Here is a 21775-nt window from a genome sequence, read left to right as displayed (position 1 = left end):
ACTCATTTAGCTGTGATTCAAACTCCGTCCAGAAAGGTTCTGACATTATGACTCAATTAGCTGTGATTCAAACTCCATCCAGAAAGGTTCTGACATTATGACTCAATTAGCTGTGATTCAAACTCCATCCAGAAAGGTTCTGACATTATGACTCAATTAGCTGTGATTAAAACTCCATCCAGAAAGGTTCTGACATTATGACTCATTTAGCTGTGATTCAAACTCCGTCCAGAAAGGTTCTGACATTATGACACATTTAGCTGGTTGTGTAAATTTGCCTTAGCTGGAATCAGTCCCATTTGCTACAGCGTGAAGGTAGTATTACTCTCTCTATCTCTGTCTCTATCTCTCTATAGCTCTCTCTCCCTCTCTCACATTTTACATATTGAATTGGGGACTTTTCTTCAAAGTAATTGTGTTGTGTTTTGCAGAGATCAAATCTGTTACCCTCTGATTTGATTGGGGGCGGCATTACATTTACTACTTAGAAAGAAAACAATGTTTCACAGTTCCAGACCACCCTTTACTGAAACACAGGAAGAGATATACAGCTTGATTATTCTAAGGAAATTATTCACCAATGAAAATAAGGGTCCCGCTTTATATGACGTTCGTCTAATAAAGGCTTCATAATGCCTTCATAAGCACTACATAAATATGTTACAGAGCATATATGACCGTATGTCATGCTTTATAAAGGGTTTATAAATGTGACATAACCCAGTATGTCAGATATGATATAAACATGTTCCTTTATAAAGGGTGACATGTTGTCGTGAAGAATGGCATATGCTGTAAAGTGAAGTCATGTTAGTCACATTACACCTAATGTCGTTCCCAGACACTTCTGGTGGACCAACACATCAAACTTGGCCTTCATTAGTTAGGGTTAGGTTCAAAATCACATTTTAACAAGATACATTGTGGAAATGGGCAGGGATAATTATGACTTTTTGACTGTGTTAAGTTGTGACGATGACAAATACTTCACTCAGTAAGATCACTCCTACATAATTCTACTCATTCCCACTATGGCCAACTTTGAATGATTATATGTGCTGTGTGTGCAATAGCCTGGGGATGACGTGACACCAAGAAACACTTACACCCAACCTAAAGAAATTGAAAGTGTCTTTCTTCTGGAACCTAGTTACACAAATATACGCACAAACAAAAACTAGCCATACCTTGCTGTGCCCAGTCAGATCTTTGACACATTCACCCACTCCCCTGTTGAAAGATCGGCCACAAAACGTTGGCACCATTGTAACAGGTTGTAATCAAGCCCTGGTCTCCAGCAAGGGAACAGAAGAGGAATACCTGGTGCAGTAGTTTCAGGTTGGACTACTCCAAATCATCTTGGTTCTGACACACACACACACACACACACACACACACACACACACACACACACACACACACACACACACACACACACACACACACACACACACACACACACACACACACACACACACAAACGCTCATCAACCAATTTAAGTACCTCTCACACCCTACAGTAACCTGTAGGTCATGTAGAGAACCTTCATAACTCAGCAGAACGGTTATAACCTATTGATTTACACTTTATGAAGTGTCCTGTAATACTTAGTTTGAAGTGAGACACCTTCGGTCATTCATAACACATCCATAAAGACTCTATATCACATTACACTGTACTTAATTGAAAGTCAGACACTTTTGGTCATTTTATAACACATACATAAATGTCTTATATCAAATGGTTCTGTACTTACTATAAAGTCAGAAACCTTTGGTCATTCATAACACACATAAAGGCTTTATGAGGTAAACACAAATGTATTACAACTTAGGGAATTATCACTAACAGCTCAAGAAAACACATTTTTATTTGTACATAAAAAAACTACAAATACATTAAGTTTCAAAAAGTCCAGCAATGCAATTACATTGAACATTGCACAGGGCTGTGAATAGTGTAGCTTGTCTCTGAGCTGGCAGACAAATGGATCTTGCCTCTCTTCCTGATGGAGATGCTGCATGTTGGTAACAACAAAGAAAGTTAGCAGGTCTGTTAGGAAATGCCTTTGTCACACCATCTGGATAAGGGCATTTATGTGCTGCGGCTTCCTTTATGATCTGTCCTCTGTAAAATGGTATAGAATCAGCTTGATCCCCTCTGTCGAAGACGCTCGGACCTTCTTTTTTATATTTTCAGTGGCGTCGTTATCAAATATGCCGCCATAAAGAAAATTTGAATTAAAAACAGGTTCAGCCCCTGGTTCGACCGTGATCTGGCAGAGTTACTCCACCTCAAGAATTCCATTTGGCAAATCACTCGGTACATGCATACTCAGGCTGACCGGCTCTCATTCAGGAAAATTAGAAATAAGTACACTCAGGCTATCCAGAAGGCCAAAGTTAGTTACTTTAAGGAGCAGTTCTCTCTCTGTGGGTCTAACCCAAGAAGTTATGGAAAACGGTTAAAAACCTGGAGAATAAACCCTCCTCATTACAGCTGCCCATGTCCCTTAATGTTGATGATGTGGTTGTTACTGACAAGGAGCACAGGGCTGAACTCTTTAATCACCACTTCATTAAGTCACGATTCCTTTTTGACTCTGCCATGCCTCCTTGCCCATCCAACATTTCCTCATCCCCCACCCCTTCTAATGCAACTAGCCCCGATGCTCCTCCCTCTTTTTCCCCTGCCCCGCTACAAAGTTTCTCCCTGCAGGCGGTCACTGAGTCTGAGGTGCTAAAAGAGCTCCTTAAACTTGACCCAAAAAAAACATCTGGTTGAGATGGTTTAGACCCTTTCTTCTTTGAGGTTGCTGCCCCTATCATCACCAAGCCTATCTCTGACCTTTTTAACCTGTTTCTCCTCTCTGGGGAGGATCCCACGGTGCATCCTTTATTTAAAGGGGGAGATCAAGCTGATCCTAACTGTTACAGGCCAATTTCTATTTTGCACTGTTTATCAAAAGTGTTGGAAAAACTTATCAATAATCAATTGATTGGCTTTCTTGATGTCTATAGTATTCTCACGGCAATCTGGTTTCTGCTCAGGTTATGGATGTGTCACTGCAACCTTAAAACCTGTTATGGTTAGCGGAACCCCTCGCCAACAGCCAATGTAATAGCAGGGCGCGAAATACAAAACAGCAAAAATCTCATAATTCAATTTTCTCAAACATACAACTATTATACACCATTTTCAAGATAAGATTCACCTTAATCCAACCACAGTGTCCGATTTCAAAAAGGCTTTACGGCGAAAGCAAAACATTAGATTATGTTAGGACATCAACTTCACAAGAAAAACCACACAGCCATTTTCCAAGCAAGGAGGGGCATCACAAAAAAACAGAAATACAGCTAAAATTAATCACTAACCTTTGACGATCTTCATCAGATGACACTCCCAGGACTCCCACTTCCACAAGAAATGTTCTTTTTGTTCAAAATACTCCATATTTATGTCCAAATACCCCCTTTTGTTCGCGCGTTCAGATCACTATCCAAAGGCAAAATGTGCGAGCGTAAAACCAGAGACAAAAAGTCAAAATGTTCCATTACCGTTCATAGAAACATGTCAAACGATGTTTACAATCAATCCTTAGGGTCTTTTTAACATAAAACTTCGATAATATTCCAACCGGACAATAGCATATACATTACAGAAGAAAAAGAAGGAGCGGTGCACAAGCGTGGTTGCGCAGTAAACAACTCACTGGTCCCAGGCAGTCCACTGATTGACTGAGCTCCTATTCTCTGCCCAGTAACAGTAGACGGATGAAACAAGTTTCTAAAGGCTGTTGACAGCCAATGGAAGCCTTAGGAAGTGCAATGTGACCCCACAGACACTGTAGTTTCGATAGGGATTAGAAAGAAAAACTTCAAGCCTCAGATTTCCCACTTCCTGGTTGGGTTTTTCTCAGGTTTTTGCCTGCCATATGAGTTCTGTTATACTCACAGACATCATTCAAACAGTTTTAGAAACTCCAGAGTGTTTTCTATCCAAATCGACTAATAGAATGCAAATATTTGACTCTGGGCCCGAGTAGCAGGCAGTTTACTCTGGGCACGCTTTTCATCTGAACGTGAAAATACTGCCCCCTATCCCTAACAGGATATTATTAAAGGTCCTAAATTATGTCATCATTGCCCTTGATTCTAAGCAATGTTGTGCTGCTATATTTATTTAGTTGGCCAAAGCTTTTGATACGGTAGACCATTCCATTCTTGTGGGCTGGCTAAGGAGTATTGGTGTCTCTGAAGGGTCTTTGGCCTGGTTTGCTAACTACCTCTCTCAAAGAGTGCAGTGTATAAAGTCAGAACATCTGCTGTCTCAGCCAATACCTGTCACCAAGGGAGTACCCCAAGGCTTGATCCTAGGTCCCACGCTCTTCTCAATTTACATCAACAACATAGTTCAAGCATTAGGAAGCTCTCTCATCCATTTATATGCGACTGGTAGCCTTATACTCAGCTGGCCCCTCCCCGGATTTTGTGTTAACCTCTACGGGCCACGGGGGCAGTATTGAGAATTTTGAAAGAAATATGTGCCCATTTTTAACTGCCTCCTACACCAACTCAGAAGCTAGGATATGCATATTATTAACACATTCGGATAGAAAACACTCTGAATTTTCTAAAACAGTTTGAATGGTGTCTGTAAGTATAACAAAACTCATATTGCAGGCAAAAACCTGTGAAAAATAGATTAAAAAAAATGAGAATTTTGTGACTGTACTATTTAGTGTCATTGTTTTAAAGATACCACAGTGAGAAAGGATTCAGTTCGCAACTCCTACTGCTTCCACTAGATGTCAACGATCTTTAGAAAGTTGTTGGAAGCATCTGTCATGAATACAGACCGAATTAGAAAGCTTACAAGTTGACACGTCATCACTTCATTTTTTGCGCCTGCGCATGAATCTGAGAAGAGTGCCTTTGTCATTATCGTTTATTCTAGACACTTGATAGGTTGTGTGAAAATATTACTGATGTTTACTGATGTTTCACGTTAAAAATGGAACAAAAGATTAGTGCTAAACAACGTTTGACATGTTTAAACAAACGTAAATAGATTATTTACTAGGTTTTCTTTAGCTTTTCGACGTGACTTTATACTGCCCACCTCATTTTGTGGGAGCCTACTGAACGCTAACTATTTGGACATAAATTATGAACTTTGTCAAAAGAAACCACATTTGTTCTGGACCTGGGATCTCTGGCAGCGCCTTCTGATGGAGATAATCAAAGGTAAGGGGATATTTAGAATGTTATTATCGATATTAGATGATGCTAATGCTAACGGTATAGCTTAGCTTAGCATATAGCTTATTGTTGTTAGCATAGTACCCAGTTTATGCAAAATGTGATTTCCCAGTAAAGTTATTTTGAGATCTGGCCATTCGGTAGCAATTACGAGATGATAATATATTATTCTTTGAATGACAATATTATAATTTACCAATGTTTTCGAATAGTAATTCCGTGATTTGTAATGCTGGATTCACTGGGTGCATTCGAGCCGAAAAAAATTCTGAATTTCACCGCGACTGTAAATGCTGTTTTTGGATATAAATATGAACTTGATGGAACTAAAAATGCATGTATTGTATAACATAATGTCCTATGAGTGTCATCTGATGCAGATTGTCAAAGGTAAGTGCATAATTCTAGCTAGTTTTCTGTCTGTTGATGCCCTTCTTTGAATTGGCTAAACATTACACGCAGCTATTGTCAATGTACTCTCCTCACATAACCTAACTTTATGCATTCTCCGTAATGCCTCTGAAAATCGGACAGCGTGGTTAGATTTAGGAGATATATCTTTCAAATGGAGGAAAATAGTTGATTATTTGATTTTTTGAAATGATTACTCTTGCAGTTTTGAATTCCCCGCCATGGTCACATGACAATGAATCCCAATACCGGGATAAGATCGGGATAAGATCCTCAACAGGTTAAACGCTCTACAACAAAGCTTTATTAGTGTCCAATAAGCTTTCTCTGCGCTTAACCTTGTCTTGAACACCTCCAAAACAAAAGTAATGTGGTTTGGTAAGAAGAATGCCCTCTCCCCACCGGTGTGATTACTACCTCTAAGGGTTTAGAGCTTTAGGTAGTCACCTTATACATGAACTTGGGAGTATGGCTACACTGCCATTCTCTCACCACATATCAAAGCTGCAGGCTAAGGTTAAATCTTGACTTGGTTTCCTCTATCATAATCGCTCCTCTTTCACCACAGCTCCCAAGCTAACCCTGATTCAGATGACCATCCTACCCATGCTAGATTACGGAGACATAATTTATAGATCGGCAGGTAAGGGTGCTGTCATGACGTTGGCCTGTGGGTAAGGTTTATGACCCCCCATAAATACCTTTCTCCCTTCCCCTCTCTCTCCGACCCTACTGAAGGACTTTTGAATAGCCTTTGTTAAATATAGAGAGTCTGGGAACATCAAACAAGTTGGGGGAAAGGAACCATATTTGTTGGGGGAAAGGAACCATATCCATGAGTATGGATGTCAGTTCGGTTGTCATCTGAGACATTATGACTGATGACAGGACGACATAAACTGTACCTGGGAAAGTCTACACATTCTAGTTATCAAATTCACATGGAATTGTTGTGCAATTTAAATGTTTGATATTGAAACTTTGTTAGAAGATTAAATTTAATTTTAGCTTCCAAATGAGAGAATTGGGTTTTCATAAGGAAAGTGCCCTGCTTAATCAGTGGCCCGCCCCTGTGAAGAGACAGGGGTTATAAACGATGAAACACACCCTTCTCCCCTCGCCACTATATAAGACAATGACACAATGTAACCAGGAGTTCCGGTACGTGAGGTCTGCAGCCTCTGCGTTAAAAGGACACACATGTCAAGTACAGAACTAAGCCAACCTCAGCGTTAGCTTTGGTTGCGAATGGTATGAACTTTGAACCCTTATTCACTACAGAAGTGATACTTCCTAGCCGTTGAGTTAGCAGCGGCCGCTGTAGACGTGGGCTAGGAAAGGACGGACGACGGATCCAGTCTAACACACGACGAAGATACTACAAGTATCTATTTTACCACCAATGACATTCTTCCGAGGACAGGAAGATCTCTGTTGGCCAACCGGCCAGCATCTACGACCAACCTACCGAAGCGCAGCTCAGAGTAAATATTTATTGCATTTTCCTTTTCCAAATGGGCGGTGATTTAGAATGCATACGATAATGTATTTACGATGGCATAGCTGCAGTTTCTGTGTTCCTCAGTCTTCCCGCTCTTTCATTCAAGCCCAACCCCCTTTCTTTGTGTAACAAGCCGCCATGCCGGTTTAGCCCACTAGGGCACATTCTTCTATCATTTCCTTGTAACCATATCTGTTTGTTTTGCATTTCTGTGAATTATTTAGTTAGTAAATCAATAATTAAACCTAATTTTGTATTGCTGATTCAACTTGTTAGCCAGGGTTCGTGTAGATAACCAACAATTTACGACGTTTGGAATGAGACTGACGTGAGGTAAACTAACATATCATTAATCAGAGGACTCATGGATCAGATGTTATAATATCTGAAAGTTATATTAGGAAAATTATAAGTTTGTAATCTGAATATTTTCCTTGGTGCCCCGACCTCCTAGTTAATTACAGTTACACGATTAATCAGTTTAATCGCGTAATAATAATTACAGAGAGTTATTTGATAAACATGTCTTCAGTTTAATGATGCCAAAGACACGACAGTGCTCTCGAGTGGCTAGATATTCTTTACCATTCGGCCATCAGATTTGCCACCAATGCTCCTTATAGGACACATCACTGCACTCTATACCCCTCTGTAAACTGCTCATCTCTTTATACCTGTCGCAAGACCCACTGGTTGATGCTTATTTATAAAACCCTCTTAGGCCTCACTCCCTCCTATCTGAGATACCTACTGAAGCCCTCATCCTCCACATTCAACACCTGTTCTGCCAGTCCCATTCTGTTAAAGGTCCCCAAAGCACACACATCCCTTTGTCGCTCCTCTTTTCAGTTCGCTGCAGGTAGCGACTTGAACAAGCTGCAAAAAACACTCAAACTGGACCGTTTTGTCTCCATGTCTTCATTCAAAGACTGAATCATGGACACTCTTACTGACAGCTGTGGCTGCTTCGCGTGATGTAATGTTGTCTCTACGTCATTGCCCTTTGTGCTGTTGTCTATGCCCAATAATGTTTGTACTGTACCATGTTTTATGCTGCTACCATGTTGTGCTGCTGTCATGTTGTGTTGCTACCATGTTGTTGGCATGTTGTGTTGCTACCATGCTGTGTTTTCATGTGTTGCTGCCATGCTATGTTGTTGTCTTAGGTCTCTCTTTATGGAGTGTTATTTTGTCTTTCTTGTCGTGATGTGTGTTTTGTCCTATATTTTAATTTTATTTTTAATCCCAGCCCCTGGCCCCGCAGGAGGCCTATTGCCTTTTGGTAGGCCATTATTGTAAATAAGAATTTATTCTTAACTGACTTGCCTAGTTAAATAAAGGTTCAATAATTTTTTTTTTTAAAGAAAATAAAGATAGGAAACCATTCAATTCGGAATATTATATTCCTATTTAATTTCATGACGTGATTATGAGACGTGGCTAATTCTAGGGGAATTTTGGTTAGCTAGCAATTGCTGTGAAGTCATGACACATTACGATTGAGGCAGCTACAGTAATTGTCTTTCGCTGTCCAGTGGGCATTTGATTTGATTCGCATGATTAGCGTTTCATGAGCCACACTAAAGAAGTACTTTTGGGTCATGGAATTTCGGGAATTTTCTAAATAAATGTCCCCCACGTAATAATTCAACATTTAGCAGAAGCTCTTATCCAGAGCGACTTACAGTAGTGTGTGGATACATTTTACATACTGGAACCCCTTGGATAGCAAACCCACAACTCTGGCGTTGCAAGTGCCATGCTCTACCACCTGAGAAACACGGCACACATGGTAGAAAGTGTCAACAACCATTCATGATACAGTGCATTCTGAAAGTATTCATACCCCTTTACTTTTTCCCCCAAAAAATATGTTATAGCCTTATTCTAAAATGAATTCAATAGTTTTTTCCCCCTCATCAATCTACACACAATACCCCATAACAACAAAGCAAAAACTGTTTTTTTTAAATGTTAGAAAATGTATCAAATACATTTTAATTGAAATATCGTATTTACATAAGTATTTAGACCCTTTACTCAGTTCTTTGTTGAAGCACCTTTGGCAGCGATTACAGCCTCAAGTCTTCTTGGGTATGACGCTACAAGCTTGGCACACCTATATTTGGGGACTTTTCCCATTCTTCTCTGCAGAGCCTCTCAAGCTCTGTCAGGTTGCATGGGGAGCGTTGCTGCACAGGTATTTTCAGGTCTCTCCAGAGATGTTCGATCGGGTTCAAATCCGGGCTCTGGCTGGGTCACTCAAGGACATTTAGACTTGTCCCGAAGCAACTCCTGCGTTGTATTGGCTGTGTGCTTAGAGTCGTTGTCCTGTTGGAAGGTGAACCTTCGCCCCAGTCTGAGGTTCTGAGCGCTCTGGAGCAGGTTTTCATCAAGGTTCTCGCTGTACTTTGCTCCGTTCATCTCTCCCAGCCCCTGCCGCTGAAAAACATCCCCACAGCATGATGCTGCCACTACCACGCTTCACCGTAGGGATGGTGCCAGATTTCCTCCACACATGACGGTTGGCATTCAGGCCAAAGAGTTCAATCTTGATTTCATAAGACCAGAGAATCTTATTTATCATGGTCTGAGATTCTATAGGTGCCATTTGGCAAACTCCATGCGAGGAGTCATGTGCCTTTTACTGAGGAGTGGCTTCCGTCTGGCCACTCTACCATAAAGGCCTGATTGGTGGAGTGCTGCAGAGATGGTTGTCCTTCTGGAAGGTTCTCCCATCTCCACAGAGGAACTCAGGAGCTCTGTCAGAGTGACCATCGGTTCTTGGTCACCTCCCTGACCAAGGTCCTTCTCCCCCGATTTCTCAGTTTGGACAGGCGGCCAGCTCTAGGAAGAGTCTTGGTGGTTCCTAACTTCTTCCATTTAAGGATAACGGACTGCAGTTTGTTCTTGGGGACCTTCAATGCTGCAGATCTTTTTTGGTACCCTTCCCCAGATCTGTGCCTCGACACAATCCTGTCTCGGAGCTGTACGGACAATTCCTTCAACTTGATTTCTAGGTTTTTGCTCTGACATGCACTGTCAATTGTGGCACCTTATATTGACCTGTGTGTGCTTTTCCAAATCATATCCAATCAATTGAATTTACCACAGGTGGAATGAAATGAAGTCGTAGAAACATCGCAAGGATGATTAATGGAAAGACGACGCACCTGAGCTCAATTTTGAGTCTCATAGCAAAGGATCTGAATACTTATGTACATAAGGTATTTCTGTTTGTTATTTTTAATACATTTGCAAAAATTTCAAAAAAACGGTTTTCACTTTGTCATTATGGGGTATTGTGTGTAGATTGATGAGGGGAAACAATTATTTAATACATTTTAGAATAAGGCTGTAACGTAAGAAAATATGGAAAAGTCAAGGGGTCTGAATACTTTCCAAATGCACTGTATATGAAAAACAATTGTCTAAACATGAACAATTATTCATTTTTGTTGATATTTAAGTGAAATGTGCATTCAATTTGGGTTTTAAAACATGTTCCAAGGTCAAATAAATGCCCCCAATCGAATCAATACATATTGTCTTATAGAGCAAAAACTATTCTGGGTGCTGCAGTAAAAGCGTTGTAGGAAATACTCAGTAGGGTCTGTAGAATGTATGGTGTCACTTCATTGGGCTCTGAATAATACAAAGTGTTGCTGGCCTTTTACTCACATGTGGCTTACTGTGCTACAGAAAACCTTCTAACCAAACAACAGTGAAAAAACTGGGGTAAACCAGAAAAATATTGGGGTAAAAAGAAACATGCAAAAACAAAAACAAAAAAAACTGGAGTCTTCTGCTGTGCATGACTGCACATTAGAGTGTGCGTCATCCTGCAGCACAGCATTTTGGGGGAAGTTGAGGTCAGGTCCAATATTGACTATGCACCCAAGAGGGAAAGAGGTTGGGCCATCCTAGAAATGGTTTAATGAAATATGATATTATATGTAAAATTTAGCAGACCCTTTTATCAAAGCAACTTACAGCAACTTACAATGAATACATTTTTACGTATGGGTGGTCTCGGGAATCGAACCCAATATCCTAGGGTTGCAACGCTCTACCAATACCAAGATGCATAACACGGTTAGAAATGCTTTGTAAATCCCTCAAGTTAATATTATTGATAAGGCCTTTATTAAGCGGTGCATTTGCCACCCTTTATAAAGCACAGGTTTATGTCATATTTGGCAGAGTGGGTTATGTCAAATTTGACATGGGTGTTTATGTCACACAGTTATGCCACATTTATGAACCCTTTATAAAGCATGGCATACTGTTATAGGTGATTCATAACACATATGTTGTGTTTATGAAGGCTTAATGAAGCCTTTATAAGCTGCAGGTCATTTAAAGCGGGGCCAAAATAATTAATGCGTTTTCTCCATTTTCTCCAAAAACAATTATGCTATAAAAAAAATGTAATGAGCATGTCAAACAGGCCTTTTGCTTGCCGTTTGGGACTGCTCTGAAAAATCCATTATGCTAACATTCAAACATCTTAAAATGATTTTCTGCTAAGACTATTATGAATACAGTACAGAGCTATTACTGTTTTATAAGGGGTGAAAAGATAGAAGGAACATTTTGGGTGGTTTTTCGTTTTAAATACAAACTAAAATGAAAGATTTATGAAACAATACCATGCTTCTTTATGTGTACAGTTGAAGTCGGAAGTTTACATACACTTAGGTTGGAGTCATTAAAACTTGTTTTTCAACCACTCCAGAAATGTCTTGTTAACAAACTATAATTTTGGCAAGTCGGTTAAGACATCTGCTTTGTGCATGACACAAGTCATTTTTCCAACAATTGTTTACAGACAGATTATTTCACTTATAATTCACTGTATCACAATTCCAGTGGGTCAGAAGTTCACATACACTAAGTTGACTGTGCCTTTAAACAGCTTGGAAAATTCCAGAAAATGATGTCATGGCTTTAGAAGCTTCTGGCAGGCTAATTGGCATAATTTGAGTCAATTGGAGGTGTACCTGTGGATGTATTTCAAGGCCTACCTTCAAACTCAGTGCCTCTTTGCTTGACATCATGGGAAAATCAAAAGAAATCAGCCAAGACCTCAGAATTGTAGACCTCCACAAGTCTGGTTCATACTTGAGAGCAATTTGCAAACGCCTGAAGGTACCACGTTCATCTGTACAAACAATAGTACGCATGTATAAACACCATGGGACCACGCAGCCGTCATACCGCTCAAGAAGGAGACACGTTTTGTCTCCTAGAGATTAACGTACTTTGGTGCGAAAAGTGCAAATCAATCCCAGAACAACAGCAAAGGACCTTGTGAAGATGCTGGAGGAAACAGGTACAAAAGTATCTATATCCACAGTAAAACGAGTCCTATATCGACATAACTTGAAAGGCCGCTCAGCAATGATGTCACGTCCTGACCAGTAGAGGGAGTATTTATTATTGTAGTTTGGTCAGGACGTGGCAGAGGGTATTTGTTTTATGTGGTCCGGGGGGTTATGTGTATGTAGAGGGGTGTTGTATTTATGTGTTCCGGGGTTTTGGTGTATGTTCTGGGTTTTTGTGTTCTAGGTTTCTAGTTTGTATATTTCTTTGTGGTCTGTGTGGCTCTCGATCAGGAACAGCTGTTCATCGTTGTTCCTGATTGGGAGTCATATTTAAAGTGCTTGTTTTCACCTGTTTAGTTGTGGGTAGTTGTGTTTTTGCACTGCTTGTAGTTATAGCCTGCAAAACTGTTTCCTGTCGTGTTTTCACTATTTTCTTGTTTTTCCGCGTTCACGTGTTTAATAAAATATGATGATGAGCACGCAACCCGCTGCGCCTTGGTCTAATCTATACGACAGCCGTACCAAATGAAGAAGGCACTGCTCCAAAACCGGCATTAAAAAGCCATACTATGGTTTGCAACTGCAAATTGGTACAAAGATCATACTTTTTGGAGAAATGTCCTCTGGTCTGATGAAACAAAAATAGAACTGTTTGGCCATAATGACCATTGTTATGTTTGGAGTAAAAAGGGGGAGGCTTGCAAGCCGAAGAACTGTCACGTCCTGACCAGTATAGAGGATTATTTGTATTATTTGGTCAGGGCGTGGCAGAGGTATGTTTGTTTTGTATGGTGGGGTTTTTTGTGTATAGCTTAGAGGGGTGTGTTATTTATGTGTTCCGGAGTTTTGTGGTGTATGTTTTAGTATGAGTAGGTTCTAGGTTAAGTTTTCTATGTGCAGATTTGGTTGCTGGACTCTCAATTGGAGGCAGGTGTTTCTAGTTGCCTCTGATTGGGAGTCCTATAAGTAGGTGTGTGTTTTTGTTTGTCACTTGTGGGTAGTTGTATGTTAGCACTGCTTTTGTTTAGCCTGCTACACTGTTCCTGTCGTGAGTTTTGTTTATTGTTTTTTCCTCGTGTTCACATTGAAAATAAATGATGATGAGCACGCAATCCGTTGCATATTGGTCCACTTTTTCCGACAGCGATTTCAACATATCTTCTGACGAAGAGGAATGTGACAGAAACACCATCCCAACCGTGAAGCACGGGGGTGGCAGCATCATGTTGCGGGGGTGCTTTGCTGCAGGAGGGACTGGTGCACTTCACAAAATAGATGGCATCATGAGGGAGGAAAATGATGTGGCTATATTGAAGGAACATCTCAAGACATCAGTCAGGAAGTTAAAGCTTGGTCACAAATGGGTCTTCAAAATGGACAATCACCCCAAGCATACTTCCAAAGTTGTGGCAAAATGGCTTAAGCACAACAAAGTCAAGGTATTGGAGTTGTCACGTCCTGGCCAGTATATAAGGTTAATTGTTTGTAGTTTGGTCAGGGCGTGACAGAGGGTATTTGTTTTATGTGGTTCAGGGTGGTGTGTTTGTTCAAATGGGGGTTTGATTTAGTATTTCCAGGGTTTTGGTTTATAGTCTATGTTTATGTATTTCTATGTCTAATCTGGTGAGTGTGTTTCTATGTTGGTTAATTGGTGTTGGGACTCTCAGTTGAAGGCAGGTGTTGTCTATCTGCCTTTGATTGAGAGTCCCATATATAAGGGTGTGTTTGTGTTTGTGATTTGTGGGTGATTGTTCTGTGTTCAGCCCTAGGCTTTGCCAGACTGTTTGTTGTCGTTCGTTTCTCGTGTTTGTTATTTTTGTACAGTCATTTGTTTGAAGTTAATAAATCATCAAAATGAGCATACACGTACCTGCTGCGTTTTGGTCCTCTTTCACCAACGACAACCGTGACAGAATCACCCACCACCAAAGGACCAAGCAGCAGAGGAAGGAGCAGACGGCGTTCGAGCTGGACTGGCGGGAGAAGTGGACTTGGGAGGAAATTCTGGACGGGGCCGGACCTTGGCATCAGGCTGGGGATTATCAGCGCCCGCAGTGGGAAATAGAAGCAGCCAAGGCAGAGAGGCGGTGGTACGAGGCCAGAGACGCGCTGAGGGAGAAGCACGAGAGGCACCCCCAATAAATTTTTTTGGGGGGGCACACGGGTAGTTTGGCTAGGCGAGGGAAGAGCCGGAAGCCAGCTACCCGTGGTTATATGGAGGAGCGTATGAGGTGGGGAGCGCCATGTTTCGCTGAGAAGCGCAGTATCTCACCCATACGCACGCACAGTCCGGTGCGAGTTATTCCAGCCCCTCGCAGGTGCCGTGCTAGAGCGGGCATCCAGCCTGGTAGGAGGATGCCTGCGCAGCGCATCTGGTCGCCGGTACGCCTCCGAGGACCAGGCTACCCAACTCCCGCTCTACGCACGGCTACCATCAAGCCCCTGCACAGCCCAGTCTGCCCTGTACGAGCACTCCGCTCGTGCAGGGCTACTAGTTCCATCGAGCCAAGGCGGGTTGTGCAGGAGGTAAGATCTAGACCGGCTGTGCGCCTCCATAGCCCTGGGTTTCCAGCTCCTGTCTCTCGTGCGGACCCGGAAGTGCGTCCACCCAGTCCGACTCGTCCTGTTCCCGCTCCCCGCACTAAACGGCAAGTGCGTAAACCCAGCCTCGCCAGTCAACAGTCGTCGGAGCTGCCCGCCAGTCAACAGTCGTCGGAGCTGCCCGCCAGTCAACAGTCGTCGGAGCTGCCCGCCAGTCAACAGTCGTCGGAGCTGCCCGTCAGTCAACAGTCGTCGGAGCTGCCCGCCAGTCAACAGTCGTCGGAGCTGCCCGCCAGTCAACAGTCGCCGGAGTGGTCAGACTGCGCTGAACTGCCGGAGTGGCCAGACTGCGCTGAACTGCCGGAGTGGCCAGACTGCGCTGAACTGCCGGAGTGGCCAGACTGCGCTGAACTGCCGGAGTGGCCAGACTGCGCTGAACTGCCGGAGTGGCCAGACTGCGCTGAACTGCCGGAGTGGCCAGACTGCCCTGACCTGCCGGAGTGGCCAGACTGCCCTGACCTGCCGGAGTGGCCAGACTGCCCTGACCTGCCGGAGTGGCCAGACTGCCCTGACCTGCCGGAGTGGCCAGACTGCCCTGAACGTCCCGAGTGGCCAGACTGCCGGAGTGGCCAGACTGCCCTGAACTGCCGGAGTGGCCAGACTGCCCAGACTGCCCAGACTGCCCAGACTGCCCCGAACTGCCAGACTGCCCAGACTGCCTGGAACGGCCAGAACCTGAGCCGCCTCCAATATAGGTGGGTTGGGGAGGGGGGGTGTAGCACAGTGCCGTCGTTGACGGCAGCCACCCTCCCTTCCCTCCCTTTAGTAAGGGGGAATTTTTCTTTTGGGTATTGTTTGGGGGTATTTATTTATTTATTTATTTTTTGTTTTTTTTAAGGTGCTTCTGGGGTAGCACCTTTAAGGGGGGGGTACTGTCACGTCCTGGCCAGTATATAAGGTTAATTGTTTGTAGTTTGGTCAGGGCGTGACAGAGGGTATTTGTTTTATGTGGTTCAGGGTGGTGTGTTTGTTCAAAGGGGGGTTTGATTTAGTATTTCCAGGGTTTTGGTTTATAGTCTATGTTTATGTATTTCTATGTCTAATCTGGTGAGTGTGTTTCTATGTTGGTTAATTGGTGTTGGGACTCTCAGTTGAAGGCAGGTGTTGTCTATCTGCCTTTGATTGAGAGTCCCATATATAAGGGTGTGTTTGTGTTTGTGATTTGTGGGTGATTGTTCTGCGTTCAGCCCTAGGCTTTGCCAGACTGTTTGTTGTCGTTCGTTTCTCGTGTTTGTTATTTTTGTACGGTCATTTGTTTGAAGTTAATAAATCATCAAAATGAGCATACACGTACCTGCTGCGTTTTGGTCCTCTTTCACCAACGACAACCGTGACAGGAGTGGCCATCACAAAGCCCTGACCTCAATCCTATAGAAATTTTGTGGGCAGAACTGAAAAAGCGTGTGTGAGCAAGGAGGCCTACAAATCTGACTCAGTTACACCAGCTCTGTCAGGAGGAATGGGCCAAAATTCACCCAACTTATTGTGGGAAGCTTGTGGAAGGCTACCTGAAACGTTTGACCCAAGTTAAACAATTTAAAGGCAATGCTACCAAATACTAAATGAGTATATGTTAACTTCTGACCCACTGGGAATGTGATGAAAGAAATTAAAGCTGAAATAAATCATTCTCTCTACTCTTATTCTGACATTTTACATTCTTAAAATAAAGTGGTGATCCTAACTGACCTAAGACAGTGAACTTTTACTAGGATTACATTTCAGGAATTGTGAAAAACTGAGTTTGAATGTATTTGGCTAAGGTGTATGTAAACTTCCGACGTCAACTGTAAGTGTACAGCCACTCCACTGTATTCAATCAGTTTTTTTAACAATAACAAATATCCCTTTATGAGGTCCATAATTTGAGTCACAACATGTTGACACTAAGACAATAATTGGAAATGTATGATCCAGCTGTGTGGTGCCCACCGAAGCCTCCCTCCAAGACCATGTGCTTTCGCTCTCCAAGGCTGACGTGAGGAAAACTCTCAAAACAGTGAATATTCACAAAGCTGACCAGCCGGCGGGCGTCTTCTCAAACATCTTCAACCTCTCCCTGTCCCAGGCTGTAGTCTCCACTTGTTTCAAGGTGACTACCATCGTTCTAGTGTCCAAGAAAACCAAGGTGACATGAAGTGTTTTGAGAGGCTTCCCACTTCAAGGCCATCATGCCAGGCACACTGGACCCACTCCAATTTGCCTACAGCTCCAACAGATCCACGGAAGATGCCATTTCCATCGCTATTCACAAGTCCCTAACACATCTGAACATGAGGAACACCTATGTGACAATTCTGTTAATTGACTACAGTTTAGCATTCAACACAATTGTACCCTCCAAGCTCGTCAACAAGCTCAGAGCCCTGTGTCTGGAACCTACCCTCTGCCACTGGATCCTGGACTTCCTGATGAGCAGACCACAGGCTGTAAGGATTGGCAAAAACACCTCCTCTATACTGACTCTTAACCCATGGGCCATCCAGGGCTGTGTCCTCAGCCCTGTGCTGTACTCCCTGTTCACCCACGACTGTGTAGCTTTGCACAACACCAACTCCATCATCAGGTTTGCTGACGACACCACAACTGTAGGCTTGATAACCAACAACGATGAGTCAGTTTATAGGCGGGCATTATGGTGCCAGAACAACAACCTCTCTCTCAACATCAGCAAAACAAAGGAGTTGATTGTTGACTTCAGTTAGCAGAGGAGGGAACATGCCTTGATCCACATCAACAGGACTGCAGTAGAGATAGTCAGCAGTTTTAAGTTCCTCGGCGTCCACATCACAGAGGACTTGACATGGACCAACAACACCACCACTCTTGTCAAGAGGGCGCAACAGCATCTCTACTTCCTAAGGCAGTTGAAAAAATTTGCCATGCCAATCCGGGTCCTCTGCAAGTACTACAGCTGGACCATCGACAATATCCTGACCAGTTGCATCACAACCTGGTACGGGAATTGCTCCATCCACGACCAAAAGGCCCACCATCAAGGACCCCACAGCGATGAGCTGTTCATTCCCTTACTGTCAGGCAAACGGTATCAGAGCATGAGGTCTGATACCAACAGGCTCAGAGACAGTTTCTATCTACAAGCTATCAGACTGCTGAACACTTGAACTGGACTTGCCACCTGATTCTCTGCACTCACGCACACACACACGCACACACGCACACACACACCAACACACATTCATGCTACACATCACAACTGCTGCTACCACACTCTTATTTACTATTGCTAATACTCCACAATTTAAATGATTGTCCCCCAATAGCTCCTTCCCCAATACACGTGGAAATATTGGACTATAAATTGTGCCTTCCTGTATTATAATAAATGCTAACATGTTTATTCTATTCCACTGTCATTTACTTTATGTTCGTATTCTTATCTTTATTATTTGTTATTGTTGTTGCATTGCCTTTCATTGGACGGTGTATAACATGTGTATCCTGTACATACTACTAATCGAACTTGAAAGTTGTACATGATTTTCAGTATGTCTTGTTTAATCATATAAACCTGTACTGGAACTAAATAAGAAGAATCAGCGCTACACAGTTAAATTGATCTCTTATAGGGATAAACGCTGTAGGATAGATTTTCCTGGGGGCCCCCTCTGGGTGCACATGATGATGATGAGTTGGTTATTTGAATCAGCTGTGTAATGCTGGGGCAAAAACCATAACGTGTACCCAGGGGGGGACCCAGGATCGAGTTTGGGAGACCCTGCTGTACAGTAATTGATCTCTAAAGCAGTGTCTACTGTTTTCATATGTTCCGTAAAGCATTTCTAATGTCCCTCCTAAGTATTTCCTCTTCAATACCTTTCCTCACCTTAAAGCATAGACCATTATGTCCTCATCCACTCCCATCTCGTTAGCCTAATGAGAAGCAGTAGTTTCTTAAAGCACGTAGTGGGACGATCGCTTGCGGCAATCAACTCCAAGTCTTTAGTCTCTGTTTAGAGAGGGATGTGTTTGGTTATTAAGGTAGCTAACTCCACACATCTGCACACTGTCAGTCCGCCACATACTGGGACACCACTGTTTAGTGTCTTAATCCTCCTTAAGCCACGCTGAAACCCCAGGTGAGTTGTGCATCCTGAAAAACAACAACTGGCTTCATTAATCACTCTAATGTTCTTTGTATTTTTAACCCTTCCTATTTATCAGACTGATTGAGCGTGACGACAGGGCTCCAATCCCCATGCCCGTCCCAACATCCAGGGACCACGTTGATTCATGGTCTATATGCTTCTCATCACTCCATGGTCCCCTGTTGTGTACCCTGCCTCCCTTACCTTCTCTCCTTTTCCTCCTCCCTTACCTCACATCCCTCCCCTCCCTTCTTCCCTCCCTCACCATCCTCCACTGCCACCTTCCTCTTCCCCCAATAGGACTTTGGTGATGACGGCTCCCTCTACATCACCAAGGTGACAACCATCCATATGGGGAACTACAGCTGTCATGCGTATGGATATGAAGAACTCTGCCAGACCCATGTACTGCAGGTGAATGGTTAGTAATGGCATATACTTGACATTTCATGGTCATTTGATGGCATGTGTTCACCAGAATTTGGTGGTACAGTTGCAGTGCAATCATCGCTGCGTTCAATGTTAGATTCCTTTTTATGTTGTTGCTTTTTGAATAGATAACAAATAATTTGAATAGATAACAAATAGTTTTAATAGATAACAAATAGTTTTAATAGATAACAAATAGTTTTAATAGATAACATATAGTTTGAATAGATAACAAATAGTTTTAATAGATAACAAATAATTTGAATAGATAACAAATAGTTTTAATAGATAACAAAGAGTTTTAATAGATAACAAATAGTTTTAATAGATAACATATAGTTTGAATAGATAACAAATAGTTTTAATAGATAACAAATAATTTGAATAGATAACAAATAGTTTTAATAGATAACAAAGAGTTTTAATAGATAACATATAGTTTGAATAGATAACAAAGAGTTTTAATAGATAACAAATAGTTTTAATAGATAACAAAGAGTTTTAATAGATAACAAAGAGTTTGAATAGATAACAAAGAGTTTTAATAGATAACAAAGAGTTTTAATAGATAACAAATAGTTTTAATAGATAACAAAGAGTTTTAATAGATAACATATAGTTTGAATAGATAACAAAGAGTTTGAATAGATAACAAAGAGTTTTAATAGATAACAAATAGTTTTAATAGATAACAAAGAGTTTGAATAGATAACAAATAGTTTGAATAGATAACAAAGAGTTTTAATAGATAACATATAGTTTTAATAGATAACATATAGTTTGAATAGATAACAAATAGTTTGAACAAATAGTTTGAATAGATAACAAATAGTTAGATGCTTTCGTGGATGAAGGACCTTCCAGGGTCAGGACTGGCATTCCATATATAATCCACATATTATCATAGAAAGCAAATCAAGTCTATACCCATGGTGTTTTACTCACCCTACTCAGATGATTCCACCCTGAGCATGTACAGTGTTATATCTACAGTACATCAAATAGCCAGCAGGATTCAGCTCAGAGGGGCTGGGGCTGACACTTAGCAAAACACACTGCTCTACAAAATCATTCCCATAAGTCTTTTTTTGCTGAGTCTACGTGTGATTACCGGGCCTTCCTCTTCATTGAGGACCTTGGGAGAGCCGTTTGTACCGTCTGTACTGTATCAAATCAAAGATAACAATCTCAATTTCCCAAGCTTTATTTCATTGCTCGCACAGATATGCATAGACAAAAATAGCCTGAAATGATTTTCAATTAACAAGGATTATAGGTGTGATTGTGTGTTGTAAGGCAGGATTTAGGCTAATTGCAAAATGATACAGCTGTATCTGAGACATTCAGTTGAAGAGGGAGGGAAATGTGTGCTTCCTGGAAGGCAGGTTATCTTCAAAGACAATTACCATGTGTTTGTGTTTGGATATGAAGTGTTTCACCTGTAAATAATGACTGGGGCTACTCCACAAAGTGGATTTTCTTGCCTCTCCTATATTGTGTGTGCCTTCAGATTCACCTTCTTAACTTCCTTTAACAGTGGACTTATTTGGTGTTATAAACATTTGCGCTGGACTCTGTTGTAACGCAGTGCCTGTAGCTATGTGTGATTTTGTGTGGTACTAGTGTGAAATGAAAGCCTTTCTGCCTGCTGTGCTTGTGTAATTATACCTCCCTGACTCCACTCTATTGTGGCTATGTTTGTCTCTGTGTGTGTGTGTGTGTGTGTGTGTGTCTATGTATCCAGTTCCCCCAGTGATCCTGGTCTACCCAGAGACGCAGGCCCAGGAGCCTGGTGTGTCTGCCAGTCTGCACTGCCACGCCGACGGCATCCCAGACCCTAAGATTCTGTGGCTGAAGAACGGCATGGACCTGCAGCCCAGACCCTCCAAGCAGCTCTCCCTCATCGGTAAGGCACCAGGCTACTCCTGCCCACACTCACAAGACTGTATGTTTTCTAAATTACACCCTATTCCCTATATAGTGCATTACTTTTGACAAGGGGCCCAAAGGCAATATATAGGAAATAGGGTGCCATTTGAGACGCACTCTGTTATTACCATCACAGCGACTCCTGTTTAGCAGACACACCAAAGGGAACCATGGAGGTGTTGCTATACTACGGGCTCATTCTG

At 42.2% G+C, this 21775-nt stretch overlaps 1 protein-coding gene across 1 annotated transcript in view; it reads left to right on the top strand.

Moving 5' to 3' along the window:
• The window catches only part of LOC115154018 (follistatin-related protein 4), a 260009-nt gene that overhangs the window by 215643 nt on the left and 22591 nt on the right, over positions 1 to 21775 (top strand). Inside the window, exons 8-9 of the mRNA XM_029699782.1 lie at positions 19515 to 19635; positions 21388 to 21549. Of these exons, the coding sequence (XP_029555642.1) occupies positions 19515 to 19635; positions 21388 to 21549 (283 nt within the window). The remainder of the gene's footprint in view (positions 1 to 19514; positions 19636 to 21387; positions 21550 to 21775) is intronic.

The sequence above is a fragment of the Salmo trutta genome, chromosome 19 (genome assembly GCF_901001165.1).
Source record: "Salmo trutta chromosome 19, fSalTru1.1, whole genome shotgun sequence".
Lineage (NCBI taxonomy): Eukaryota > Metazoa > Chordata > Actinopteri > Salmoniformes > Salmonidae > Salmo > Salmo trutta.
This window is presented reverse-complemented; position numbering and strand designations above follow the sequence as displayed.